The sequence below is a fragment of the Cornus florida genome, unplaced genomic scaffold, assembly GCF_030987335.1.
Source record: "Cornus florida cultivar Cherokee Brave unplaced genomic scaffold, ASM3098733v1 CherokeeBrave_3.0.0_Hap2_Chr10, whole genome shotgun sequence".
NCBI classification, from domain to species: Eukaryota; Viridiplantae; Streptophyta; class Magnoliopsida; order Cornales; family Cornaceae; genus Cornus; species Cornus florida.
In genome coordinates, this window is record NW_026775580.1 from 87,988,469 (window position 1) to 88,011,288 (window position 22,820).

The 22,820-nt window shown below is 34.7% G+C and overlaps 2 protein-coding genes across 2 annotated transcripts; both read left to right on the forward strand.

The window, feature by feature from the left end:
• The first annotated feature begins 8,638 nt into the window (after positions 1 to 8,638).
• Positions 8,639 to 15,627, forward strand: LOC132279826 (uncharacterized). Its single transcript, XM_059781869.1, has 11 exons — positions 8,639 to 8,975; positions 11,336 to 11,458; positions 11,609 to 11,705; positions 12,150 to 12,185; positions 12,724 to 12,911; positions 13,030 to 13,132; positions 13,442 to 13,623; positions 13,714 to 13,791; positions 14,266 to 14,368; positions 14,445 to 14,538; positions 15,119 to 15,627. The coding sequence occupies exons 1-11, from the start codon at positions 8,674 to 8,676 to the stop codon at positions 15,481 to 15,483; spliced, it is 1,671 nt and encodes a 556-aa protein (XP_059637852.1). The 5' UTR covers positions 8,639 to 8,673; the 3' UTR covers positions 15,484 to 15,627.
• A 2,387-nt stretch (positions 15,628 to 18,014) lies between these two features.
• LOC132279827 (protein PHOX1-like) lies at positions 18,015 to 22,287 on the forward strand. Its single transcript, XM_059781870.1, has 3 exons — positions 18,015 to 20,787; positions 20,881 to 21,117; positions 21,823 to 22,287. Exons 1-2 carry the CDS (start codon positions 18,783 to 18,785, stop codon positions 21,039 to 21,041), a joined length of 2,166 nt encoding a protein of 721 aa, XP_059637853.1. The 5' UTR covers positions 18,015 to 18,782; the 3' UTR covers positions 21,042 to 21,117; positions 21,823 to 22,287.
• Positions 22,288 to 22,820: the final 533 nt, after the last annotated feature.

Consider the following 22,820-nt stretch of genomic DNA (forward strand, 5'->3'; position numbering starts at 1 on the left):
TGATGACAAAACTTCCACGTCATTATAAATGAGTAGGATGTCATCAATATATAGAATTAAGAAAAATAATGACATTCCCTTGTACACTCATGATTTATTCACTAAGAAATCTTCTGGTATCTTTTTGTAGATTAACTTGCCTTCCATAGGAATCACCCTACTAGAAAGTTCTACAAGATCCCAGAATTTATTAGAATACATAGATTCCAACTCTGATTTCATAGTAACTCACCAAAACGATCTGTATCCACATCGGTTCACGCTTCCGTGTAGCTTACTGGGTCCAACTCATGTTTAACAGGGATGTCCATAATGGTCTCACCTAAAAACATGATTCTGTCGAATTGGATGATAATCCTCCCACTACATCAATGTACCGATGCAAGAATCTGTGTTGTAGATGATGCTAACGCATCAATAGGGAATTCATATATTATTCTCAATCTCTATAATAAGTGTGTTCACTTGTGGTACATCTGGTACTCTTACCATATTCTCTAACACTATGCTACTAGGTATGTGATTCATAATATGATTCTCCTATAGATAAACAGTGAGTGTAAACAATCAACTTTTATCATTGAGATCATAAAATAATCAGTCCTAGTGACATTTTAGAGTAGCTATCAAATCTATCATGCATATGATCTGTTTCCAACTTAGTTGTCCATATCAAGCGCACATGTGCAAGACTACCCCATATGTGCATGTGATTCAAACTAAGATTTAGTCAAAAACACAGCTCAACGGTATCCTTGAGACAGACTAAGATGGAATGCAGTTCATAATGCGCATCGATGTTATTAACGCTAAACTCTTAAATGAAAGAGATAATGTAGCATAGCTGATCATAGATCTAACCATGTTAAGTGGAATTCTGTTATTCCTATTTGACACCTAAATTAATTTAGCGTCAATTGCGGAAAACTGGTACACAACACCCTCATTGACCATATAGTCTTTGCACTATCCCAAGAAATACTCAAATACTCGATCAGATCGAAGTGTCTTGATAAGTTTACCTAATTTGTGCTCCACATCAGTCTTGACCCTTTCGGAATATACCAAAAGTATAAGACTTGTGTCGCAACAGGTAAATTTATCCAAAACGTGAGTAATCTTGATTGGATGTTCATAAGACTACACGTGTACGTGTGTACCGACTCCAATTGTTCTTTATGTCTATTTCATTTGGCTGATTAAGCCCTTAGAGTTATCTATCCTTCAAAACAAGATTCACAAGTTTGGTTTAGGCTCCTCTGCCTCACTAGGTAATAAACCTTCTTTAACCAATCTTTAAATCTCATTTTGATTGATTATAACCCAAAAATAGACACCAAAAATACAATGAGTCAGGAATAACAAATTTTCTCTTAACATTTAATCTAGAAGATGCAACATTAGTTTCTACATCCTGCAAATCTTAAGAGCTTGTGATTATAGTATATTAACCATCTTTCAATGCACTAGAAGCAATCGCATATCTATTCAATTTTATAAAACCAGTTTTACAAAATAACGATCTAGTTTTTATAAACCACAAGTGAAACAAAAATTAGATAGCGTCTAACCACTGTGCATAAAGATGATTCTCTAATACTAATATCCTCATACTCTCTAATTTCAGATGTAATACTCCCACTGACTTAACTACAACCTTGGCATCAGGTCAAAAGATAAATATATACCCATATCATCAAGGCTTCTGGATTCCTGAAATCCTTACAATAAATTGCAAACATGTTTAGTGGCTCCAGAATCTATCCATCAGGAATCAATAGATACAACCACATAACATGGCTCAATGATTAAATATATATTTTCCTATGCCACGTCATTGCTTAGACAGTTTGTCCTTTAGTGTCTTAGTTAACGGCAAAAGAAACAGTTTCATTCACCCTCAACATACACTGCCTTATTCCCTTTAACCTTTTAGATACCTATGTTTTGTGCTAGCCTAGTCCTATTATCATCCTTCTTCTTTGCTTTGCCCATCCACTTGGGCCTAGAAGAAGATGGTATAGACTAGGTTAGATTGATAGGAACGCCCATACTCTTGATTATCCCTTCTTCTGTTACCAATTCTATAAGAATATCAGCGAGTGTGAACTCAAACTGATTCCTTATTTAGTTCACTCTAACAGAGTCGAATGAGTTTGGTAACAAGGCAATAATCATGTCAACTTGAAACTTACCACCCAAGTCAGCCTTATTGATCTCCAGCTAATTTTTAAATAATAAACAATCATTTTCCAAAATTTGATTCCAAACTGGAGTTCATCAGGCTATCTTGATGGTATTTAAATTTGACACAGTACTTAGGCATATGCTCTATCTAATCTCACCAAAATATCTCATTGACATTTAATATGATGCTTGAAGAAAATAAAATAATACAAATGTTAGCTTTGGAGTATATTCGAGCTAAACTCTAGAATATTGCACCAAGTCATATCATTTGCCTTATCTAATTTATTAAAAGCATTAATGTCAAATTTGGTATCTCAAAGTAAAAGAGATAGGTATAGGAGTAATAAACACATTTTGTACCCTTACGTTGTGAATAAAATATCTAAGTTCATTTTCCAGTCATTATAAATAAGGTCCAATATCATAGAATATGTAAGCAAGTAGATAAACTGGATTAGACATAATTAATCTGAATATAAATGCATTCATACAATATGCAAGGTGAATTATTAATTCTGTCATGCATATTTAAAATTAAAATGAGTTTGTTAACCACATAATATAATAAATCTCAATCGAACAAGAGATCATTATCATTATTGGTGAATAATCCCTTTTAATTAATGCGGGTCCCTCAACTCTGTAGCATAATAAATCAACCAATCAATATGTCAACAACTTATCCTGTTGGAGGAGTTCATTATTACTATTGTTGAGATTCATTTACTATAAGGTGAGCACTTCCATTAAAATAGTATGTGGGTCCCTTAACCACAGCATGAAAAATCGGATAACCAATACACCAATAACTTATTCGGTTGGCGAAGTTCATTATTGCTATTGGCGGGCAAATCCCATCATCTCCATATCTCTTAAGACAATGCCTTGTCTATCTATATGAAATGACTCCCGATTATGTTTAGCCTTTCTAAAATCACCTAGTGTAGACCACTCCGTTGGGGAGCTAACACGATTGATTTTAGATTGAGTGTATAACATTATTAATGCTCTAATGAAAAATAAAACATTAAATATGTTGTCATTATAATCTAGACTCTTTAAATCATGCGTAGGGCCTTATTTTTAAAGATCTAATTACAATGAACATTTAATATTTGTATTTTCACGAGACAACCATTCTTGTAATATTAAGACTCTTCAAATCATGCGTGGGGCCTTATTTTTGAAGATCTAATTACAATGGTTTTAATAACGAAGGCCATGGGGTAATGTATCAAAAATCCCCGCTCCCACTCAATTTTTAGTCATTAATAATTAGGGTTTTCAATTTACATGATATAATGCATGCAAAACGTCTTGATTTTAATCCCATTAAATTTAGAAAATATTTGGACTTTAAACGACTCACTAATATTTAACTTGAGGCACACTTCAAAAATAATTTATAAAAATAATTTTTCGTTTCCCAATAAGTGCCCTCTAATTAATTAGTAATCAAATCCAATTAATTTTCATAATTTAACTAATATAAATCAAGCCATTTAAATAAATATCATGGATCCAATGCATGAACAATAATAATTAGCAATTAATTATTTCATGCATCTCATACAACAATAAATGACAGATAAAGCAAATAAAATGGCCAATGGAATCAGCTTTTAACATTTAATTGCTCTAATCACTGCGCGAAGATCTTCCATCAGCTTGCAAACACCCACATAAGGTTGGTACGCACCAGGAGAAGCAAAACACGGCTTGGAACGCGACTGGAGGGCCCCACACGCGCTCACACGCGCCTGGGGCATGCTGCAGGTGAAACCACGCGCCCCCACGCGCTGGCACGCGCCTGGGGCGCGTGGGACGCGCCCCCACGCGCTGGCACGCGCATGGGGCGCGTGGGACGCGCCTCCACGCGCCTGCACGCGCGTGGAGGCCATACACATTTGGCTGGCGCGTGCAATGCACGCGCCAGCAGATGTCACCTCCTGGCGCGTGTTCCTCACGCGCCAGGCTCACCCCAGATGCACTACACTTGATTTTAGCCTCCTCCGACGTCTCTTCTCGCCGCCGGTGATGCTCCGGCCACCGGAAAAACGCCGAAAAATCCAAAAAAATTAATAAAAATTTCCAGAAATTAAATTAGGCCTTAAAAAATTCCAGAAAAATTCCGGAAAATTGCTAAAAAATCCCAGAAAATTTCTGAAGCCTAATTTAACCCTCTTGGACCTTCTTGAAGTTTCATAGCATCCTTTGACGAAGATTACATGGCTTTAAAAATATTTACAATTTGAAATACAATGGAAAAAATTAAATTACATCATTGAACTTTCAAACGGCTAAATCAAAGCCTTAATTACATTCATCCAAAGATAAAATTACATTAATTTAACCTATAAGCTTCATCCATGGCCCAACCATACATCATCATTCATTCACAATCATTCATACATCATTATGTATCAATATATATCAACATATTAAATCATACATCAACATACATCAATAAAAATATATATGAATATAATTTTGGATCCATGAATGATGATTTTCATAAAATCATGATCTCTAATAATGAATCAAACCATGCTCTGATACCACTGTTGGGAAACGTGCTAGTTTTAAAAACTTTTCGAGGGATTTAAATTCATAGATCTTGATTCATCACATGGAGACAAGTTTTATGCAAAAAATAAAATAAAATATGATATATTATTCAACTAAAAGATTGAATACTTACATCAAGGTTTGAGTAAACCTCAGATCTCTCCTCTAAAGTGAATGTTCTCACTTATTGTAGATCCCTTTTGCTAGATGCATTCTCCTTGGATCTCCATCTTCTTGGTAATTGTTTTGCCTTTAGGAATCACTCATATGCCTCCATGAATGACCTTGGAAAACTAGGCTTGTGGGAGCCTCCATTAGATGAGAACATAAACCCTAATTTTCTAGAGAGAGAAAATTTATTCCTTTTTCCTTCTCATAAAAATCACCCCCTAAAATATACATAGACCATGTATATTTATAGGCAACATAAAAATAAAGAAAAGGAAACAACAAATCCTTCTCCATCTCTAATTCATATGTCTCAAATCTAATATGATTCCAATATCAAGTTGGGCTATGAGTGAGAATCCATTGGGCCTATTATTTTATTGGCTACAATGAATTAATAATTGGCCCGGTCCATGGACCCAATTCAATTAATTCATAAATTAATTTCTACTCCACTAAAAGAAATTAATTGAACTCCAATTAAATAATAAATAACCTCTAAGTCAATATTGCACTTTGACCCCTCTATGCATAATTAGTTATCGGATAAATATAGCCATCAATCCGACTCTTTAATTAATATATTTATTTTGGTACCTTTGATTATTTCTGGCTCGATCACAATAAAACATTTGTTTGACAAAAATAATAATTTAAATAAATAAATATATAATAAATCATTTTGTCTAAAAACACACGAAGGCCTTCGAATTTACTTTGTGATCAACCATAATCAATACAAAATAAATACAAGTAGCAATGATGCAAATATTGAAAATATAACCCTCTAACTATTAATTACATAACTACCCAAAGTGTCGGTCTAAGGATCCCGAAGAATCCGCCGAACAAATCAAAGTAATTATTAATTAATAAAAGAGTCTATACTTTTCTCATGCTTAAGAGTCAAATGCCATGACGGTGATAGGGAGTAATTGCATACGACGGCTCTCGCAATATATCTCAACCTAACGCGGATCCAGTTCAAGTCTTAATTAATTATGAGTCCATCCATAATTACCGACTATGAACAATTTATAATTACTATTTATATATCATGCATTGATTGTCATCACATACATATATATAAATATTTCTTGTAATTAACTGGACAGTATCAATTTCATAGTGAATTGAAACATAATACATTGAATTCACCAATTATATAAATCATAAATATTTCAGATATGTCAGGAACATATGTCAATACAATCCAGATAGGAATTCGCTATGCCAGGGCATATAAATCCCAACAGAGAAGACTTCAGATTTCAAAGGAGGGTCGAAACTTGAAAGCCTAAACTGTCTCTTGGATTATTTAATTGCATCACCATGTTTAGAACATCACGAGTATTTAATAAATGAGCGAAAGCAAACCCAGAAACACAAGTTGTGTCACAAGAAACAAACAAAACCTGAAAAATCAATTCAAATTCATACTATTATGTAGAAAAAAATACGAGGGTATTACAACCTTGGAAGAAATTATTTAGTAGGTTAGTTGACTAATAAACTTTGAGTTTAATTTGTATTTCTAATAAGATAGTATGGTGTAGAACTCAATTTGTAAAACTAAGCTCAACTGAAGATCAGTGTTCCTTTTAGGTTAGATGTAAAATGCCATCTTCAGGAACCTTAGAAGGGTGGTGCAAACTCTGTTGAGGCAAAGTCAAAATGGCATAAAGCAGATGACAGTCACACCATCAGTTGAATAGTTAAAAGTTATAAGTTAGATTTGATATTCATACTCAAAGACAAATTCTACTTCATCATGATGAGATGTTTCTAAATTTTTTTTATAATTATAATTAATTCAGCTCCTAAAAGATTTTCATGTTCGTTTTCTGTTGATTTTATAATCAAATAAGATATGCTTCCACTAAAGCCAAAGCTGATTCTAGAAAGCGTGTGAAATCGCCACTGTAACTATTGTTATAATATTATTGTCAAAGCAATATGATAATTATAGATACCTCAAATGTTATGTTTGGTGGTGGTGTAAAATGTGTGTGTAAGGGCAATTTACTAGGACTCAAACCATTGTATGAGCGTTGTTCCAGTAGAACTCTTTCTAATTCTCTTTGTACAAATGTGAATCTTCTTACTGTAGTTTGTCACTCATTCTTTGATTTAAATATGAGCATTAGGTTTCGCTTATGGGAACTTGTATTCTAGGTTGATCACAGCATGACTTCTACAGTGGCTTATAACAGGTTGACCAAGCTAGAAATCCTCAGAAAATGAAGTTGGAAGCGGAGGAAAAAGAAGATATTGTATGCATATCTACTTTAAATGTCGATTAAGTGCACACCATTTTAAAAATAAAAAATATATACATTTATCCAAAAGAGGACCATGAATATCACCTCTCTTTTTCGCAAAAAGGGCCCAAAAAAAAAAAAAAAAAAAAACCTTGCTTGTGGAGTTACCATTGGCAGGATCATGTAATTCTGAATGATGCTTGGACCATATAATCCTAGATCATGTAATAATTTCTCCCCGAGGTGACATACTTACCTCCCTATAAAAACAATATGATATTTTTAAAAGAACAATATTATTAGAACATCTCTAACAATCTGTTAGAATAATCTTTTGTGTAAAATATATACGGTCACGTAAGATGTGTAATTTGTTTTTATGTCCAACGGTTTATTAAGATACCCAGGTCACTAATGTGTAAAATTGTTGTGTATTTTACACAACCTTTTTATATAACCACATCAGCATATTTCCTCTTTCTCATTTCATTAACGAATCAACCTTATATTAAATAAGTTTGTAAAAATTATGTGATCCAGGTATGACACTAGTTGGTTGTTATTAGAAATATATTTTTACACAAAATGTATAAAACAGCCACTGGAACTAAAAATTAATAATTCAAAATTTTTGTGTAAATCTATTATGATACATTAGATTTACACAAAATATATATATATATATTGAAGATGCTTGTTAGATCTTCACCATTCTCACTATTAACGTGAATTAATAATAAATAGACATGTTATCTTTAATTATCAAATTCAATATAGTGGATAAATACCCACTTATCAAATCAGAGATGGTAATTTGATTAACATTTATGATTTGATTTTTAAAATATAATATGTTCATTTATTATTTGTTCAAATCAGCGCGGTGAGTATGATTTTGAAGTAATTTGTTCTTTTTAAGGATATTAAAATTTTCATTTATTAATAAATTCAATATTCTAAAAAAACTTTTTAAGTACTAAAAAAAACTTTTTAGAAAATTATAAAAGACACTCTAAAATGAGTTTTCTTAAACTAATTTTTAGAAAACTACACCCAAATTTTTATACAATTTTCTAACCTTTAATTTTTGAAAACATAAAAACAATTTCAAAAAAATTCAACCAAAGAGACATTGTTAAACATACTTGCTATGCAATAATCTACCAGTGTTACGTTTTCATCTTTCATGTAATAAAGTGGGTGTATGAGTTAAATATTTTTCTTTGTAAAAATTTAAAAATAAAAACAAAAAAAAACTTCCATTTAAATATGTACTGTATATAATATGCGCACATATAAAATTATATACTCCCTAATACTGTACTTTCCAATAAATTATTAAAACTCTTTTAAAAAAAATACTAATAAAAACAATAGAATATCAAGTATCAAGTCTTAATCCCCAAGAAAACCTTCTCTCTCTCTATATATATATATATGACACATTATTACTCCGTCATATTTTCCCAAGAAAAGACAGACGGACATGGCGAAACTGAAGATAGCAGGGGCATGGTCTGGGGTGTTGGAGGTGCAATTGGAGGAATGGACGATCCCCATGTTGAGACAAGAGGTTGCGAAGCGATCAGACTGTGGTCCAGAATCGATCAACCTGATATGCGCAGGGAAGGTCTTGAAAGATGGTGATGGTACTCAGAAGCTTAGCGAATTGGGCGTCAAGAACAATGCTAAGATCCTAGCAAGCCGTGTCTCCGCTGATCAGGGCAAGTCCCTCAAACAAGAGTTAATGGCTGAGGAAGAACGCTCTTCTAGACTGTCTCGACTCAAGTCAGTCTCTCTCTCTTTCTCTCTCCCTTCATATAAACATACTTTTTTGTGTCTTCAATTGATTATGTGAACTGTATGTTGAATTGAATAAGCATAGAAAATTTATATATTTCGTTATGTGTGTGAGATATGGAACAAAATTGGGGAATTTTTGTTCTTTCTTGGCGTGGTTGTTGTTTGGAATATCAAGAATGTGAGATTAGTGTTGGATCGTTTTAGAGCCAATTTAACATCTTTGGCTTCTTTGAGTACTTCAATTTCTACTATTTTTTAAGATTTTTTGGAAATTTTGAATCAAAATATCAAACTAAAAGAACCCTAGAAAGAGAATTTTTCGAGTCTAAAAGTCCTTGGGAGAAGAAGTTAAGCAAAAAGAATTATTCAGATGTTGGGAGAGAGACTCGGCTTTCATTGTTTCAATTCCAATTCTTGAAATTTCAATACTCGACCCAATACTTAAAATTTCGGACGGTCCAACTTGTATATGCTTTGGTTTCCATCTAATTAGGACTAGAGCAATTTTATTTACATGAATATAGAAAGGTTCAATTCCTGCTCCTGATTCTGGACCCAATTCCATTATCCAATTGCAGCCTCATAACAATTGAAAACTTTCGAAAACTTGTTTCTTTTCTTGCTCAACTTAGTTACTTAATAAAACTCAAATAGTAAACAAGCTGTGATTTTAGAAGCCATGATGGAAGTGCCTTCTCATTTTCATGCAGTGCCATGTCATGTAAGTCTTCCAAGATTTATTGTTTGAAATGCCTATTTAGTTAATTGTGTGATCCAAGGCAAAATCTACTTGACTCTTCATTTTTAGAAGAATTGTCCTTGAATTGTATTAATTTAGAGGATTGTGAATATCTTCCTTTTATCATAATAATATAGTTAAAACCTACACTGGAGCATCTTACTTTGTGCTTAAGCTTGCCCATGAGCATTACCCTTTTATTTATAATTCAAATGTGAAATTTGGGTTGTCCTCACAGTCATAATATCATTAAAGCTATGTTTGGGATCATTGAATCTGCGGCTTGGATTTGAAATTGGGGGAAATTTAGTTTAAACATTCTACTATTTTTTCTCCAATTCCAAATCCAAGATGCCAATTCGGCGTGCCCAAACGCAACATAAGTAAAATAATGAAGAAATAGAAGGTAGAGGAGTATGGTACCTTCATGTGGGCAATCTCAAAGTGTAACCATTGAGAACTTTGAAATGATAGCAACTTTATGTAATGAAGAAAGTTCAAAGAGGAATAAAACTATTATATTTGATTTAGTTGGCCCACTGAAAAGTTTATGGAGTGGCATTCTCTAGCAGTTAACCATGTTCAATAAGCTTTTGAAGAGTTCTGTCTTCTGTCCTACTTTTATGAGTTTTTCATAAAGGAACAATCTACTTGGTTTCACGATTAATTGATTTGAGGAATTTTTTTCTCTTTCCTAACTTGCAAAGAGCCCTGCATTAGGAGTTAGAGATATAAGACATTATATAGTGTTGACTATTGAAATCCAACTTTTTCCCCTCTTCATTTTATTTTAGATACCTGAATTTCATCAATTTTAATTCAGCCTTGAGATTACTTCTTGTTTGGATTGAAGTCATAGTAATACTATTACCTTCACGTGTTAAGGAACAACTGAAACATCTACTAAGTGCTGCAGTTTTTGACACATTTGCATGTGCCTCGGAAACTTTTCAAAAGCTGCTCACATGGCCATTCTTTTTCTTTGAAAATTTATGTATAAGGTTAAGACGTGTAGTTTTCTCTTTCAGAAAACTGTGTTTGTGTAGTGGTTGCATAGTTTCAGCCTTTTACGTGATACAATGCTGTGAACACATAAGGTGCATGAAATAATTTTTAATTTAAAGCAATCTTAATCCACATACTGGAGAGAAAGAATTTCTTAATGATTGAACCAAGGGAAAGTTGTCTCTCTACTCTCCATCAACCAGAAAAATGTATCAATGATAAGTTCCCTGGTCTCTGTTGATTTTACGAATTAGAAGCAACTGAATATCAATAAACAATTAGAAAACAGTGATAGGGTTGGTGAGTATATCACAATTTGAGAGGAACATCTCCAGTGCAAGTCTAATACTATCAAACAATTAGTAATATATGACTACATACAATCTCAAGAGGAAACCATTGACTTGTTAATTGCTAATGGTGCCTAATATATTTGTGTGTGTGGAGAGGTTTTTAACGAATAGACCTTGCTTGTCCAAGTAATATGACCCAAAATTGAGACCATGTAGTGTATTCAATCTTGTGCTTTTTCTTGTTTGAGCAGACTAACTGCTCTTCTTTTTTTGTAAGTAGCTCTTTTATGACACCATGAAATTGACAGGGCTGCTGCCATTTCACTCTCCAAGAGACATGCAGATGGTTCGTTACCCATTGAGGACTTCAACTTGGAGCTGGAAAATCAGAGTGGAGAGACAGTGCAATTGGGATCTGAGACTGATCAAAGGTATGATGTACATACTTGGATATTGAATATAGTTTATTACTAACTTACATTTGGCAGCGGTTTAGGACCTGTCAGTTTTTTTTTTTTTTTTTTTCGTTTTTTTTTAAATTGCTTTTTTTACTAAAAGCAATTATAATGGTCATTTGACAGGGCAGTAATGATGGGTCTCATGCTTCATGCAAACGCAAAACAGCTTATTAGAAGGCAAAACTATAAAGATGCATTGGAAGTGCTCACCATGGGAGAGGTTAGTTATTGCTGTCTTTCATGCAAGAAAATGTTTGATTGGGTATTCGGAAGAGTTTGCAGAAGGATTGCATAATTATGGTGTAATTGTTCAAAGGATCATCAAATCAATCCAATTTGTGCCCCTGATTTTAATTTTGTGGTTTAGATAAAACTTGCAAGAATACTACAATTTAAGGCTTTTATTCTAGTGCAACATAGTTAAACTATTCTCACAGTCTACCTGTGAATTAATATATGTTATCATTTTTTCTTGTTTACTGTTATAGTTTCTTTATCCCTTTGAAACTTTTAGGACTCTCTCTCTCTAATTTTAGCAAAATGAAACTGAGCCATGTGAAAACATTCTTTGTCCAGGAAGTTGGTAATTTAAATTGTCCAATCATGCTTTTCCTATAATTGCAAAAGGAAATTAACCCTAATGTGCTCAATTTCTTTTTTATAGGAGGCTTTTTCTCTCTGCAACCCCAAGGTCATTGAGGTGAGTCATTTTTTTCTTTTGAGGAGTTTGTATTCTAAAAGATTATCTAATTTACTAGGAACAAATCATTGAGCCATTCATGATGCCCCACATTCTGTTTTTGTCATTTACTGAAGGTGAAAGATGCTTTTAGATTTTGCCATAAGACATGCATTCTGTAATGATTAACATCTGGAACATTATAGGAAGAGTTGCATCTTGGGAAATCTGTATACGAAGAGAAAGTATGTTCTGTTGGCTTCTTTTTCTTTCCTTCCATGAAAAGAGTTTTGGAATTTATGAACTCCTATAACTTTTAAAAGAAATTTGTTTGAAACTGTAGGCATTAAGCTGTTATTGAATTGAAACCCTGAAGATGACTAAAACTACTATGTTTTAAGAGTGTGCTGTAAATATATTAAGCAACCATGAGCATCACGACACTGTGCAATGTGATATGAATTTTACAGTCACAAAAATGGTTTCAACTTTCTTTCCTAATATAATCATTTCACATTTATATCTTGTGCTTTTTGGTCTTTTTTTATTTGGCTTCTAGATGATTGACAACGTCCCGATACTGCAAATAGATATGGTGTGGTGCTATTTCATGCTCCGAGACATTAGTTGGCTCTCAGTGGCAGGAATACGCCTTGCAAAGGCAAGAGAAGGACTTGAACGTGCTTATGGGAAGGAATCCAGTCGTGTTAGACTCCTTCAAGGAGGGCGCCATCCAGAGCTTGCATTGTGAGTTTTCTTCTTTAAAAGGATAAGTCATCTGCATCTTACCGTATTGAAGAATTGAAGGTGAAAAATATCATTATACGCTATTTGAAGCTATTTGATCATTCTTTGTTTTTCGTAGACACTTGAGGCTGGAGCTGTTGGAAGGAGTAGTGTCATATCACAGTGGTCATATTGAAAAAACTAGGAAGGCCTTGACCTCTGCACAAATTAAATATTTCCAGGTTAGTTTATTTATTTTCAGCGGATGATGTGGTTGTTAAAGAAAATTAATCAGATCAGTGTAAGGTGGTTGTTACAGTCCACTTCAAGTTTTACGAAACACTCTCTCAGTGGTTATTTGTCTGTGGCATTCACATTGGACCTGTGCCAAATTCTTGCCAGCTTATTTTGGATTCTTGTTATTTTTTATTTGTCACCTACTTCATATTCCATCCCATCACTTTTATCTTTCCCTTAAAATTATTCTGACTAGCGTAATTTTTTTCTGATTTCCATTTCCTCTCTACGAAACTACCTGTTTCTCAATTCAGCTTCAGGTTCCAGATGAAGCCCTATCACTACTTATGAGCATGGGCTATAAAGAACATGATGCAAAAAAGGCCATGCGCATCAGCAATCAGGATGTTGAGAGTGCCATTGATTTTCTTGTTGAGGAGAAAACAAAAAAGGCACAGAAGAGGGAGGATGACATTCGGCGGAGGAATGAGATCATGTGGGTGTCATGCTAATCTAAATTAAAAATAACTTTGCTCTATTCAGTATAACTTCACCATCACTTACTTTTATATACCAAAAATTGCAGGGAGCAGAAGCGTTATGGAAAGACACAGCTTGGGAAAGCCGTGGATCTCCAGAGATTGAATGAATTGGTATCCATTGGGTAAGGAGGCCCAACAAATATAGGGAAACTATAATACAGCTTTCATCTAATAAAAGTTTAATTTCTTTCCTTGTACAATGGGAAGGTGAGGAGATAAACTCTAATTGGGAAGAACTTAAGGATGTCAACATACACGGAAGCTAAGTTTGTAAGCCGTGAAAGTCACTTTTTAAAAAATTTGTTATGTTTTTCTTGATAGGAAGTCAATGGTTATCGTTGCAATTATCTATTTTGTGATAAGAAATCGTCTTTTTTTGTTTATTGGATCTTAAAGAAAATAGTGGTGAACCAAGGTAGTTCATTGTGGAGCACTTGGATCCGACTCCTAAATCAGTTTTGTTTTAGGTCCACTTTTGCATAGGACTTGCAACTCTCCAACATTTTTGACATATTGTCCTAACTCCTAACTATTCATGAGTAGCAAGTTGGTTCTTGGTCACTAATTAAGCTGACGTATATTTAACTTTTTTTTAGGTTTGAGAAAGAGCTTGCTGCCGAAGCCCTTCGAAGAAATGAAAATGACAATCAGAAGGCTTTGGATGAATTGACAAACCCAGAATCCAATTCTGCCATTCAGGTGAGTCGTTTTCTTGTAGGGTTATTTTTGGCTCGAGTTTATTGCAACCCCAATCATTATTCTGTTTGATTTGCAGCTTTATATTGAATCAAGGAAAAGGAAAAGACTGCATCAAGCAGCTGATGCAGCAATTGAAGAACTTGTGTCTATGGGTTTCCCAAGAGAAACAGGTACCTAGAACACAAGAAGATGTTGCGGTGCCACAATATTTGTGTCTTTCTATTCACTCCTTCATTTATCTGCTGTGTCATCTAAACTACTACTTTGTACCCTTGCTGTTAAAAGATGGTACCTTCCTGAAACTTTGAAGTGTCTCCTTATCAAAAATAATATTTTGAATCAAAATGACTGGTTGTCTTCATTATTTCTCTTGACCATATTTTGCCTGCCATTGACTGTCCTTCCAAAGCTGCTGTAGCACATTTGTGCATGTGTTGGCTGTTTGATTCTTATTACTGGAAAATTGTTGCACTGCCCTGTCCGATAAAGAAATGATTAAACTACTTTCTACTCTTACTAGTTCTGCACACTGACAGTTTTGCAAATTTAAATTCTAATAAAGGAAAAGTTAAAACATGATTAGAATAACATAGTGGAATCTATGGAGATTTAAGTAGAGGTAGGCACAAAAAGAACATATTCTGATTACTGAAAATGTAAAATATGCAGTGAAGTTTTGAGAAATCCTGTATTTAAGTGTGTAGCAGTTTCTGACACATTTTTTTTTCCCCTTGTGGTTGGGTATTGTAGTGGTTGCAGCTGTACGGGCATTTGGCTCAAAAGAGCAAGCATTGAGTCATCTACTTGAACAACCAAACCCTGATCCTGCAGTTGCATCGGATGGCAATGCAAACATTCTTGGCACGGATGTTTTGAATACTGAGGGTGGTGTTGGAGCTCCATCAGGTGAGGATAGCGTTGGAGGTCCATCAGGTACCAACAAAGTAGAAGAACGAGACATAGAGATGGAAGATGAACTTGCGGAAGAACTACGAAGAGGAGATGCTTTTTCTGACTATGACATTGAGGTTACAAAGGAAGGCGAAGCTATAAATGAGTACTTGGCTCTGTTGGCTTCTGCAGAGAATGCTGAGAGCGCTCCGTCTTCTCACTGAGAAGATAATAAATCTAAAGGAACAATTAACTTACACTTCTTGTGTACAGGGCTTTCATGTAATAGATCTAAATGAACGTTTAACATACACTTCTGTGTACAGGGTTTTCGTCTCATATCAGTAATTTATGTAACTGTTTGCTAATGTCTTGGAGAGTGGTAAGTTTTCATATGAAGGAAAAATATCAGTTTTATGCTGAATTAAGAGACAACTAGCATTGCAGAAACTAAATCAGGTGCCCCGTACAGGTGAATACAGATGAAGTTGAATTTTCTTTTCTTCTCTTTCTCAGATGGTATTTGGTAAGGGAGAGGAGGGGAAGATGGAGAAGGTTCCTCCCCCTCAATGCACCTTTAACTTCTTTAAAAAGGCATGAAAAAGGGGAAGGGAATCGCAGGCGGCTTCCACGTAGTTGTTCTACTATTTGCAGGTAAAACGGCTAAGTCGCTCAATTCCCTTTTCCTTTCTTCCTTGATCCTTCATATAGAGGTTCTACCTTTTCATGGTTTTACATCCTTCACATTAGTTTACCTTGCATAAAATGGAATTGTTGTGTTACAATTCCAATTGGAGATAAATTCAAGGATTTGGATTCGTTTGCAGTTTGACTAAGATAGAAGCAGCTCCCTTGAGCAATGTGGATGTGTAGAATGCATGTAGGTTTTCTGACCATGATGTATGTTATATTTGCTGAAAAGAAAGAAATTATGTCTGTTTACGTGCTAGGAAGGACTAACCCCAACTTGGAAGGGGAAAAAAAAAAAATTATATAAGGAATCAGAGTGGGGAGGAAAAAGTATTCTCATGTTTGGTTCAAAAGTGAAAAGGGAAACTAGGGGAATAAAGTGAGAAATGGGGTTTGTCATCCTTCAACGAGTAAATTTTGTTTTTACTTTCTCCATTCAAATTAGAAAACATAAAATCACTATTTTCTTTAATTACCCAAATAAGATCAATTCTTTTATGAAGTGATTGTCACAAAAAAATTATTTATTAATAACCCAAAAATTTTTTGAGAAATCAACACAAATATTTTATCCCTATTATTTTATTCCAACTAAGGTTACAATTCCCAAAACCAAATTTGACCTTTTCATTGAAGGAATGTGTGTAATGGACATATCCTTCATTGAAGGAATGTGTGACACGTGTTTTTGGATACTGAAAGGCTGTCATCTCAACACCTGCTGCTGCCTGCCTTGCAATAGATGGGAACTGCTGCTTTAGTTGCTGAGTGGGGTCCCACGTAGAGTTCCTTACTTTTTTCACATGCTCTGTGATAATGTGATGGGCCTCTAGTGGCAGATATGTCCCAGACCAATTTTCAAGTTTGCCCCCAACAGGGAGGTATATGCCTCAGGTCACTGACAAGCTAACACAACCCTTCCAATCCCTTATGCTGATTTTTTATACAACTATGCTATTGGAAACACTATTTGCCAGAGCTCTAACTAATGGCTACTTCATTGGTTTACAAAAAAAAAATATATATATATATATATATATATATATACACACACACACACACAAATTCTTTAAAAACAAAAAAAAAAAAAATTATATACTCATTTTTAATTATAATCTTAAAATCTAATCATATGATAATTAGTTAATTAGTTTTTTTTTTTTTTTTAAGAAACTTACACTTTCTTTTCATACTATTTATTCTTGTTTCCTTTAATAAATTATCTTTAATGGTAAAGAAAGAAAGAATAAGTTTTTTAAAATGAAGAAGAAAAAAAAACTAATTAACTAATTGGGTAGGATTAGATCCCTTTTAAGAAAGTATAAGTTTTTAAAATAAAGAAAAGAAAAACTAATTAACTAATTTAGAAAAAAAAAAACTACTATATATATATATATATATATATACACACACACACACACATACAATGATTCATCTGTTCTGTTTTTTTAATGACTCAATGAAATTTGACATACAATACAGATGCAAATAAATAATTTTAAATATATACATATAATTTTACTCTCACCAAAAAATTCAAATAATCTAAATTTTGTACAAAGTGTGTGATTCTAGTACTTGATATGTTCAATTATAATGATTCAACGAATAAATTTTTTTTAACTATATTACTTTTTATCATTTTCATCCTAATCTGACATTTCTCTAAAATCAAAATTAGATTGAATAGTCCAAGTTAAACATTACTAATATTTTCTTAATAAAATTTATGAAAACAAAATACTATTGCCTTAATAAAGACATTGCACACAAGGCTAAGATATTGAATGAAATGTGGCTTCTCGCTTAACGAGCAAGAAAAGGGTTACATAGCCTTAAATTATTCGTTTAAATTCAATATTACTTTCTAGAAATTGTTGTTGCTTGTACAAAGTAACACGTTAGACGGGCAATAGTCAAACGGACGTTTGCCGTTAGCTGATAAAAACCGTTCCCCACTATCTTGGAGTTCACGGAAATGCGGGTCCCACCTTCTTTGTCGTGTGAAATTATTAAAAAAAACATATTTAATGGGATTTTTTGCGGCTTTTTTATTTGTGGTGCTTACGTGCAGCTGTAAGATTCTTGGTCGGTTCTTCTTCCACTTTCAGCACATCCAAACACATATTCATTCCAGGAAAACAAAAAAGCAACAATTTTCTCTCAGTTTCTCTCTTGATTATCCCGGAAAGTCAGCTGGAAGTCTGAAGGTTTTTGAAGAAAGCAAGTTCCCAGATAGGTCTTCTCACCAAATTCTCTGATTTGTTATTCTTAACACAAGTAAGAACTTTGGTTTGTAAAAGAGTTGTTTGTAGCTGGTTTAGGATTAGTTTCTCTCCCTCTCTCTGAATTGGGATTTGCTCTTATCCTGGATTAGAAGCAACAAATCCTGATTTGGAGGGAAGACAATTTTTTATTTCTTTGTGCTTTTTAATTCATGGGTGATTCCTGTTCTTACTATATCTATTGTTGGAGACAACTCATTTGAGTTCTGGAGTCAAATTAGGGTTTTGTAGGTCATTCCCCCATAATTCACTCCTGGTTGGAGCTTCAATCAGAATAGATCACTGGGTTCTGGTTGATAGTTCTGTTTAATTGGATTGGATTGGGTATGGTAAAGTAGGAGTTTGAATCTCTTTTCCTCTTAATTCACTCTTTTTTAAGGTTTTATGTTGAATTGGTTTATGGGTGTGGATGGGTTTTGTTGTGTAACTCCTTGAGTTTCAATATCAGGTTTTATGTTTGTATTGTGAGGGTTTAGATTTGAAGTGAAGTTATATTGTTAGTGATTTTGGTTGAGGTTTTGTGTTCGATCATATTGTTGGCGCTGAAGATGGGGAAACAAGCTGGGAAAAAGAAGCGGGTGGGAGCGAAATCGGGCGATTCAAGTGTAAAGCAAACCAAATTTGGGGATAATGGCGTAAAATTATATGACAATGACACAGCAGTGTTCATGGCTATGTCGCGGGAATTGAAGGAGGAGGGCAATAAGTTGTTTCAGAGGAGAGACCATGAAGGAGCCATGTTGAAATATGAGAAAGGTATCAAATTGCTTCCGAGAAACCACATTGATGTATCCCATCTCCGGAGTAATATGGCTGCGTGTTATATGCAGATGGGTCTCAGTGAGTACCCCCGGGCTATTCATGAGTGCAATTTGGCTCTTGAAGTCACACCGAAGTATAGTAAAGCGCTCTTGAAGAGAGCTAGGTGTTATGAGGCTTTAAATAGGCTGGATTTGGCACTGAGAGATGTCAATACAGTATTGAAAATGGAGCCAAATAATCTCATGGCAACCGAGATTGTGGAAAGGGTGAAAACAACAATTGAGAAAAATGGCGATGGTGCAAGTGATAAAGTGATTGATTTGATTCCGGAATGTGCTGAACCATCAAATGCTGCATCTCCTCCCAAAGTATCAAACGAGAAGCCTCGAAAGAAGAAGAGCAACAAAATAGAGGAGAAAAAAGACAAGGAAATTATTGTGGAGATGGATGATGAAATAGAGAAGAATATAGCTGAGGAAGAAATAGAAAAGAAGCAAGCTGAGGATAAATTGGTTGTGGAGGAGGAAATAAGTGACGTTAAGGAGGAAGAGCCTAAGAGGACAGTCAAATTGGTGTTTGGGGAGGATATAAGGTGCACCCAGTTGCCTGTTAATTGCGGCATTTTAAAACTGAGGGAGGTTATACGTGATCGGTTTCCAAGCTCAAAAGCTGTTCTTGTTAAATACAGGGACCAAGAAGGGGATTTGGTCACAATCACTACGAATGAAGAATTGAGGTTGGCTGAAGCTCCATCTGAACAACAGGGTTCTGTCAGGCTATATATAGTTGAAGTTAGTCCAGAGCAAGATCCATTCTTTGAGAAGGTTAAAAGAGAAGACGAAGTGCACAAGCTTCATTTAAAGCAAAATCATGTTATGGAGAATGGGAATGTAGGAAAAGATAAGGAAACGGAGAAGGGGCCAGCTTGCATCGATGACTGGATTATCCAGTTTGCTCAGTTGTTCAAAAACTATGTCGGGTTCAATTCTGATGCATATTTGGATATTCATGAACTCGGGATGAAGCTTTACTCTGAGGCTCTGGAGGAGACAATTACAAGTGAAGAAGCACAAGACCTTTTGAACACGGCAGCAGAAAAGTTCCAGGAGATGGCAGCTTTGGCCCTGTTCAATTGGGGAAACGTTCATATGTCCAGGGCAAGGAAGAGGGTGTACCTCACAGAAGATGCTTCAAGAGAATCTGTTCTTGCACAGATCAAAACCGCATATGACTGGGCACTAAAGGAATATTTGACAGCAGGAAGAAGATATGAAGAAGCACTGAAAATTAAACCAGATTTCTACGAAGGCCATCTAGCTCTAGGGCAGCTGCAGTTCGAGCAGGCAAAACTCCAGTGGTACTATGCAATCAGCAGCAACGTTGATATGGAAACATGGTCTTCTACTGAGGTTCTACAGCTTTATAATGATGCAGAGGACAACATGGAAAAAGGCATGCAGATGTGGGAGGAATCAGAAGAAAAGCGTCTGAATGAACTCTCTAAGCCAAATAAGGTCAAAACCTTGTTGCAGAAATTGGGTTTGGATGGATTATTTAGCGATATATCTGCAAATGAAGCAGCAGAGCAGGCTGCAAACATGAGGTCTCAGATAAACGTTTTGTGGGGTACCATGCTCTATGAACGGTCAATAATGGAATATAAACTAGAGTTACCAGTCTGGCAAGAATGTTTGGAGGTCGCAGTTGAAAAGTTTGAACTTGCTGGAGCTTCTCCAACGGATATAGCTGTTATGATTAAAAACCATTGTTCCAATGATACTGCACTGGAAGGTGAAATAGTATTGCTCAATTCTTGCTCCATAATTTTTTCTGAATATCTATTAGAAGTTTGGTTATGATTCTAACCACTTATTATGATAACAGGCTTAGGGTTCAATATTGATGAAATAGTACAGGCGTGGAACGAGATGGGTGAAGCAAAAAGGTTGCAGAGTGGTGTGCCCTCTTTCCGATTAGAACCACTGCTTCGCCGCCGCGGTTCAAAACTCTATAATGTCCTGGAGCATGTGGGAGTCGCTTGTTGATTGTACTTATAGTAAAAGGGAAAACAATTACTATAGGTGCTGCATTACCCGGGACTCATATATCCATTTATACCACGTAAGTGACGACATACTGGTATCATTTTCTCTTAGTTTATTTGCAAATCTAACTATACTGAAAGTTCTGTCACATGTGATGCTAAAAGCTGCAGTAAAATAGTTCATTCTAAGATGCATCAAAATGTTGAATAACCTTGAAGACCGTCGTGCTCACACTTCGCTAGGAATTTAGTTGGGACATTTCTTCAGTAGCTTCTCCATTCAACTAACATGTCCTACCTTGGACAGTTACTGTATTTTGTAGTCAAGTTCTTCCAGATTTTCTCTTGAATGGTCTTATTGCTTTATATTGCTACTCGGTATGTGGTTTTTTTCTTTGGTGAAGTGGTATCTCTTAAAATTGGCAAGTAGAGTGACTAGGAGAAGTTAACATTGTTTTTATATGTGGCTCTACAAAGCATAGTATTTGAAAATGTTCACGAGTGGTTCATAACTTGTTATGTTATTGCATTTGAAAATATGCAACTATTGGTCTGTACTTGGGAAGGGTGCACCTTGTGGTTTGATTCCTTCCAACCCAGAGAGTTTTATACATCAAGCTAAGTTGTAGACACCATGGCACTGTAGTCTGTTCTTAAGACCATTGAAATTGCAACTGGTCTTGTTCTTGTTCCAATTATTTGATATTTACTGAGCTGAATTTCAATTTCCTTTTTGAATCTATAGCCTCGGTAATTGAAACATTGATTTGTCTGTTCTGCAGGTTTTCATGCTGATTCAGCTCTTAGTTTATAGCTTTGGAGTTCTACTTGCAGAAGGGGAAAAAAATTTAAAAAGAAAAAGAATAAAGAAAAAGAAAAAAAAAAAATTAGAGTTGCTGGTTTTGCAATTGTGGTGTTTGTAAATTATATGCTGACAAAACAAGTTCTACCATTTCTTTCCACCTGGGGACAAGATGAAGAGCAGGAATTCCCTTTTTTGTTCGTTTCTGCTTTTACCCACATCACTTTCCCATTTTTACTAGTTTCGGACAGTTAGCAGGAGAATTTACTTGTACTTTATAGTTTATACCATTTGATTTAAGCTCTCTGTTTTGTAACTTTTTACACAATTTCATGTTCAATTTATTAGTGTCTTTGAAAACGATTTTTGTATTGGATCTTATTTGTATTTGTTTGTCATATATTCTGCAAATTGAATCGTATAAGAAGAGAACCTTCTTTCATAATTCTTAGCTTGAAAGTTGAAACTATTTGCATTGGAGTTGTTATACATTCAAATACATAACTTTGTTAGATGTAGTGAAGAAAGTACAAGAAAGAAGCATACAACACTGTAAACAAGGGAGTATTATTTTTTATCCAACACAAAAGGCTCACACAATTATGTTCCCCTCGAGGGCAAGCAACACCGCACCAAGATGAGTCCCAACTCTCAAGACTGTCGGTAGCACGTTTTTTTTATCCCCACCCACATAGATAGCGCTTGACCTTTCTATGGGAAATATCCTCGGAAAGATAGGATGCTCGACCGACCATTTGTTTTATAAGGTGAGAAAGTACGATACTCGATCGACAATTTCGTTTATAAGGTGAGAAAGTACAATTAAACTGCCTTAACAATATGTGCATCCGCATAAATCGGATACCTTTTGAAAGGTGAAAAAGTACTTGTAGTGTTTCCGATTTTCGCCATTTTTGAATTTTTCAAAAATTCGTTAATGCAAGGGCATTTTTATCTTTTCACTTCTACGCGCGGGAT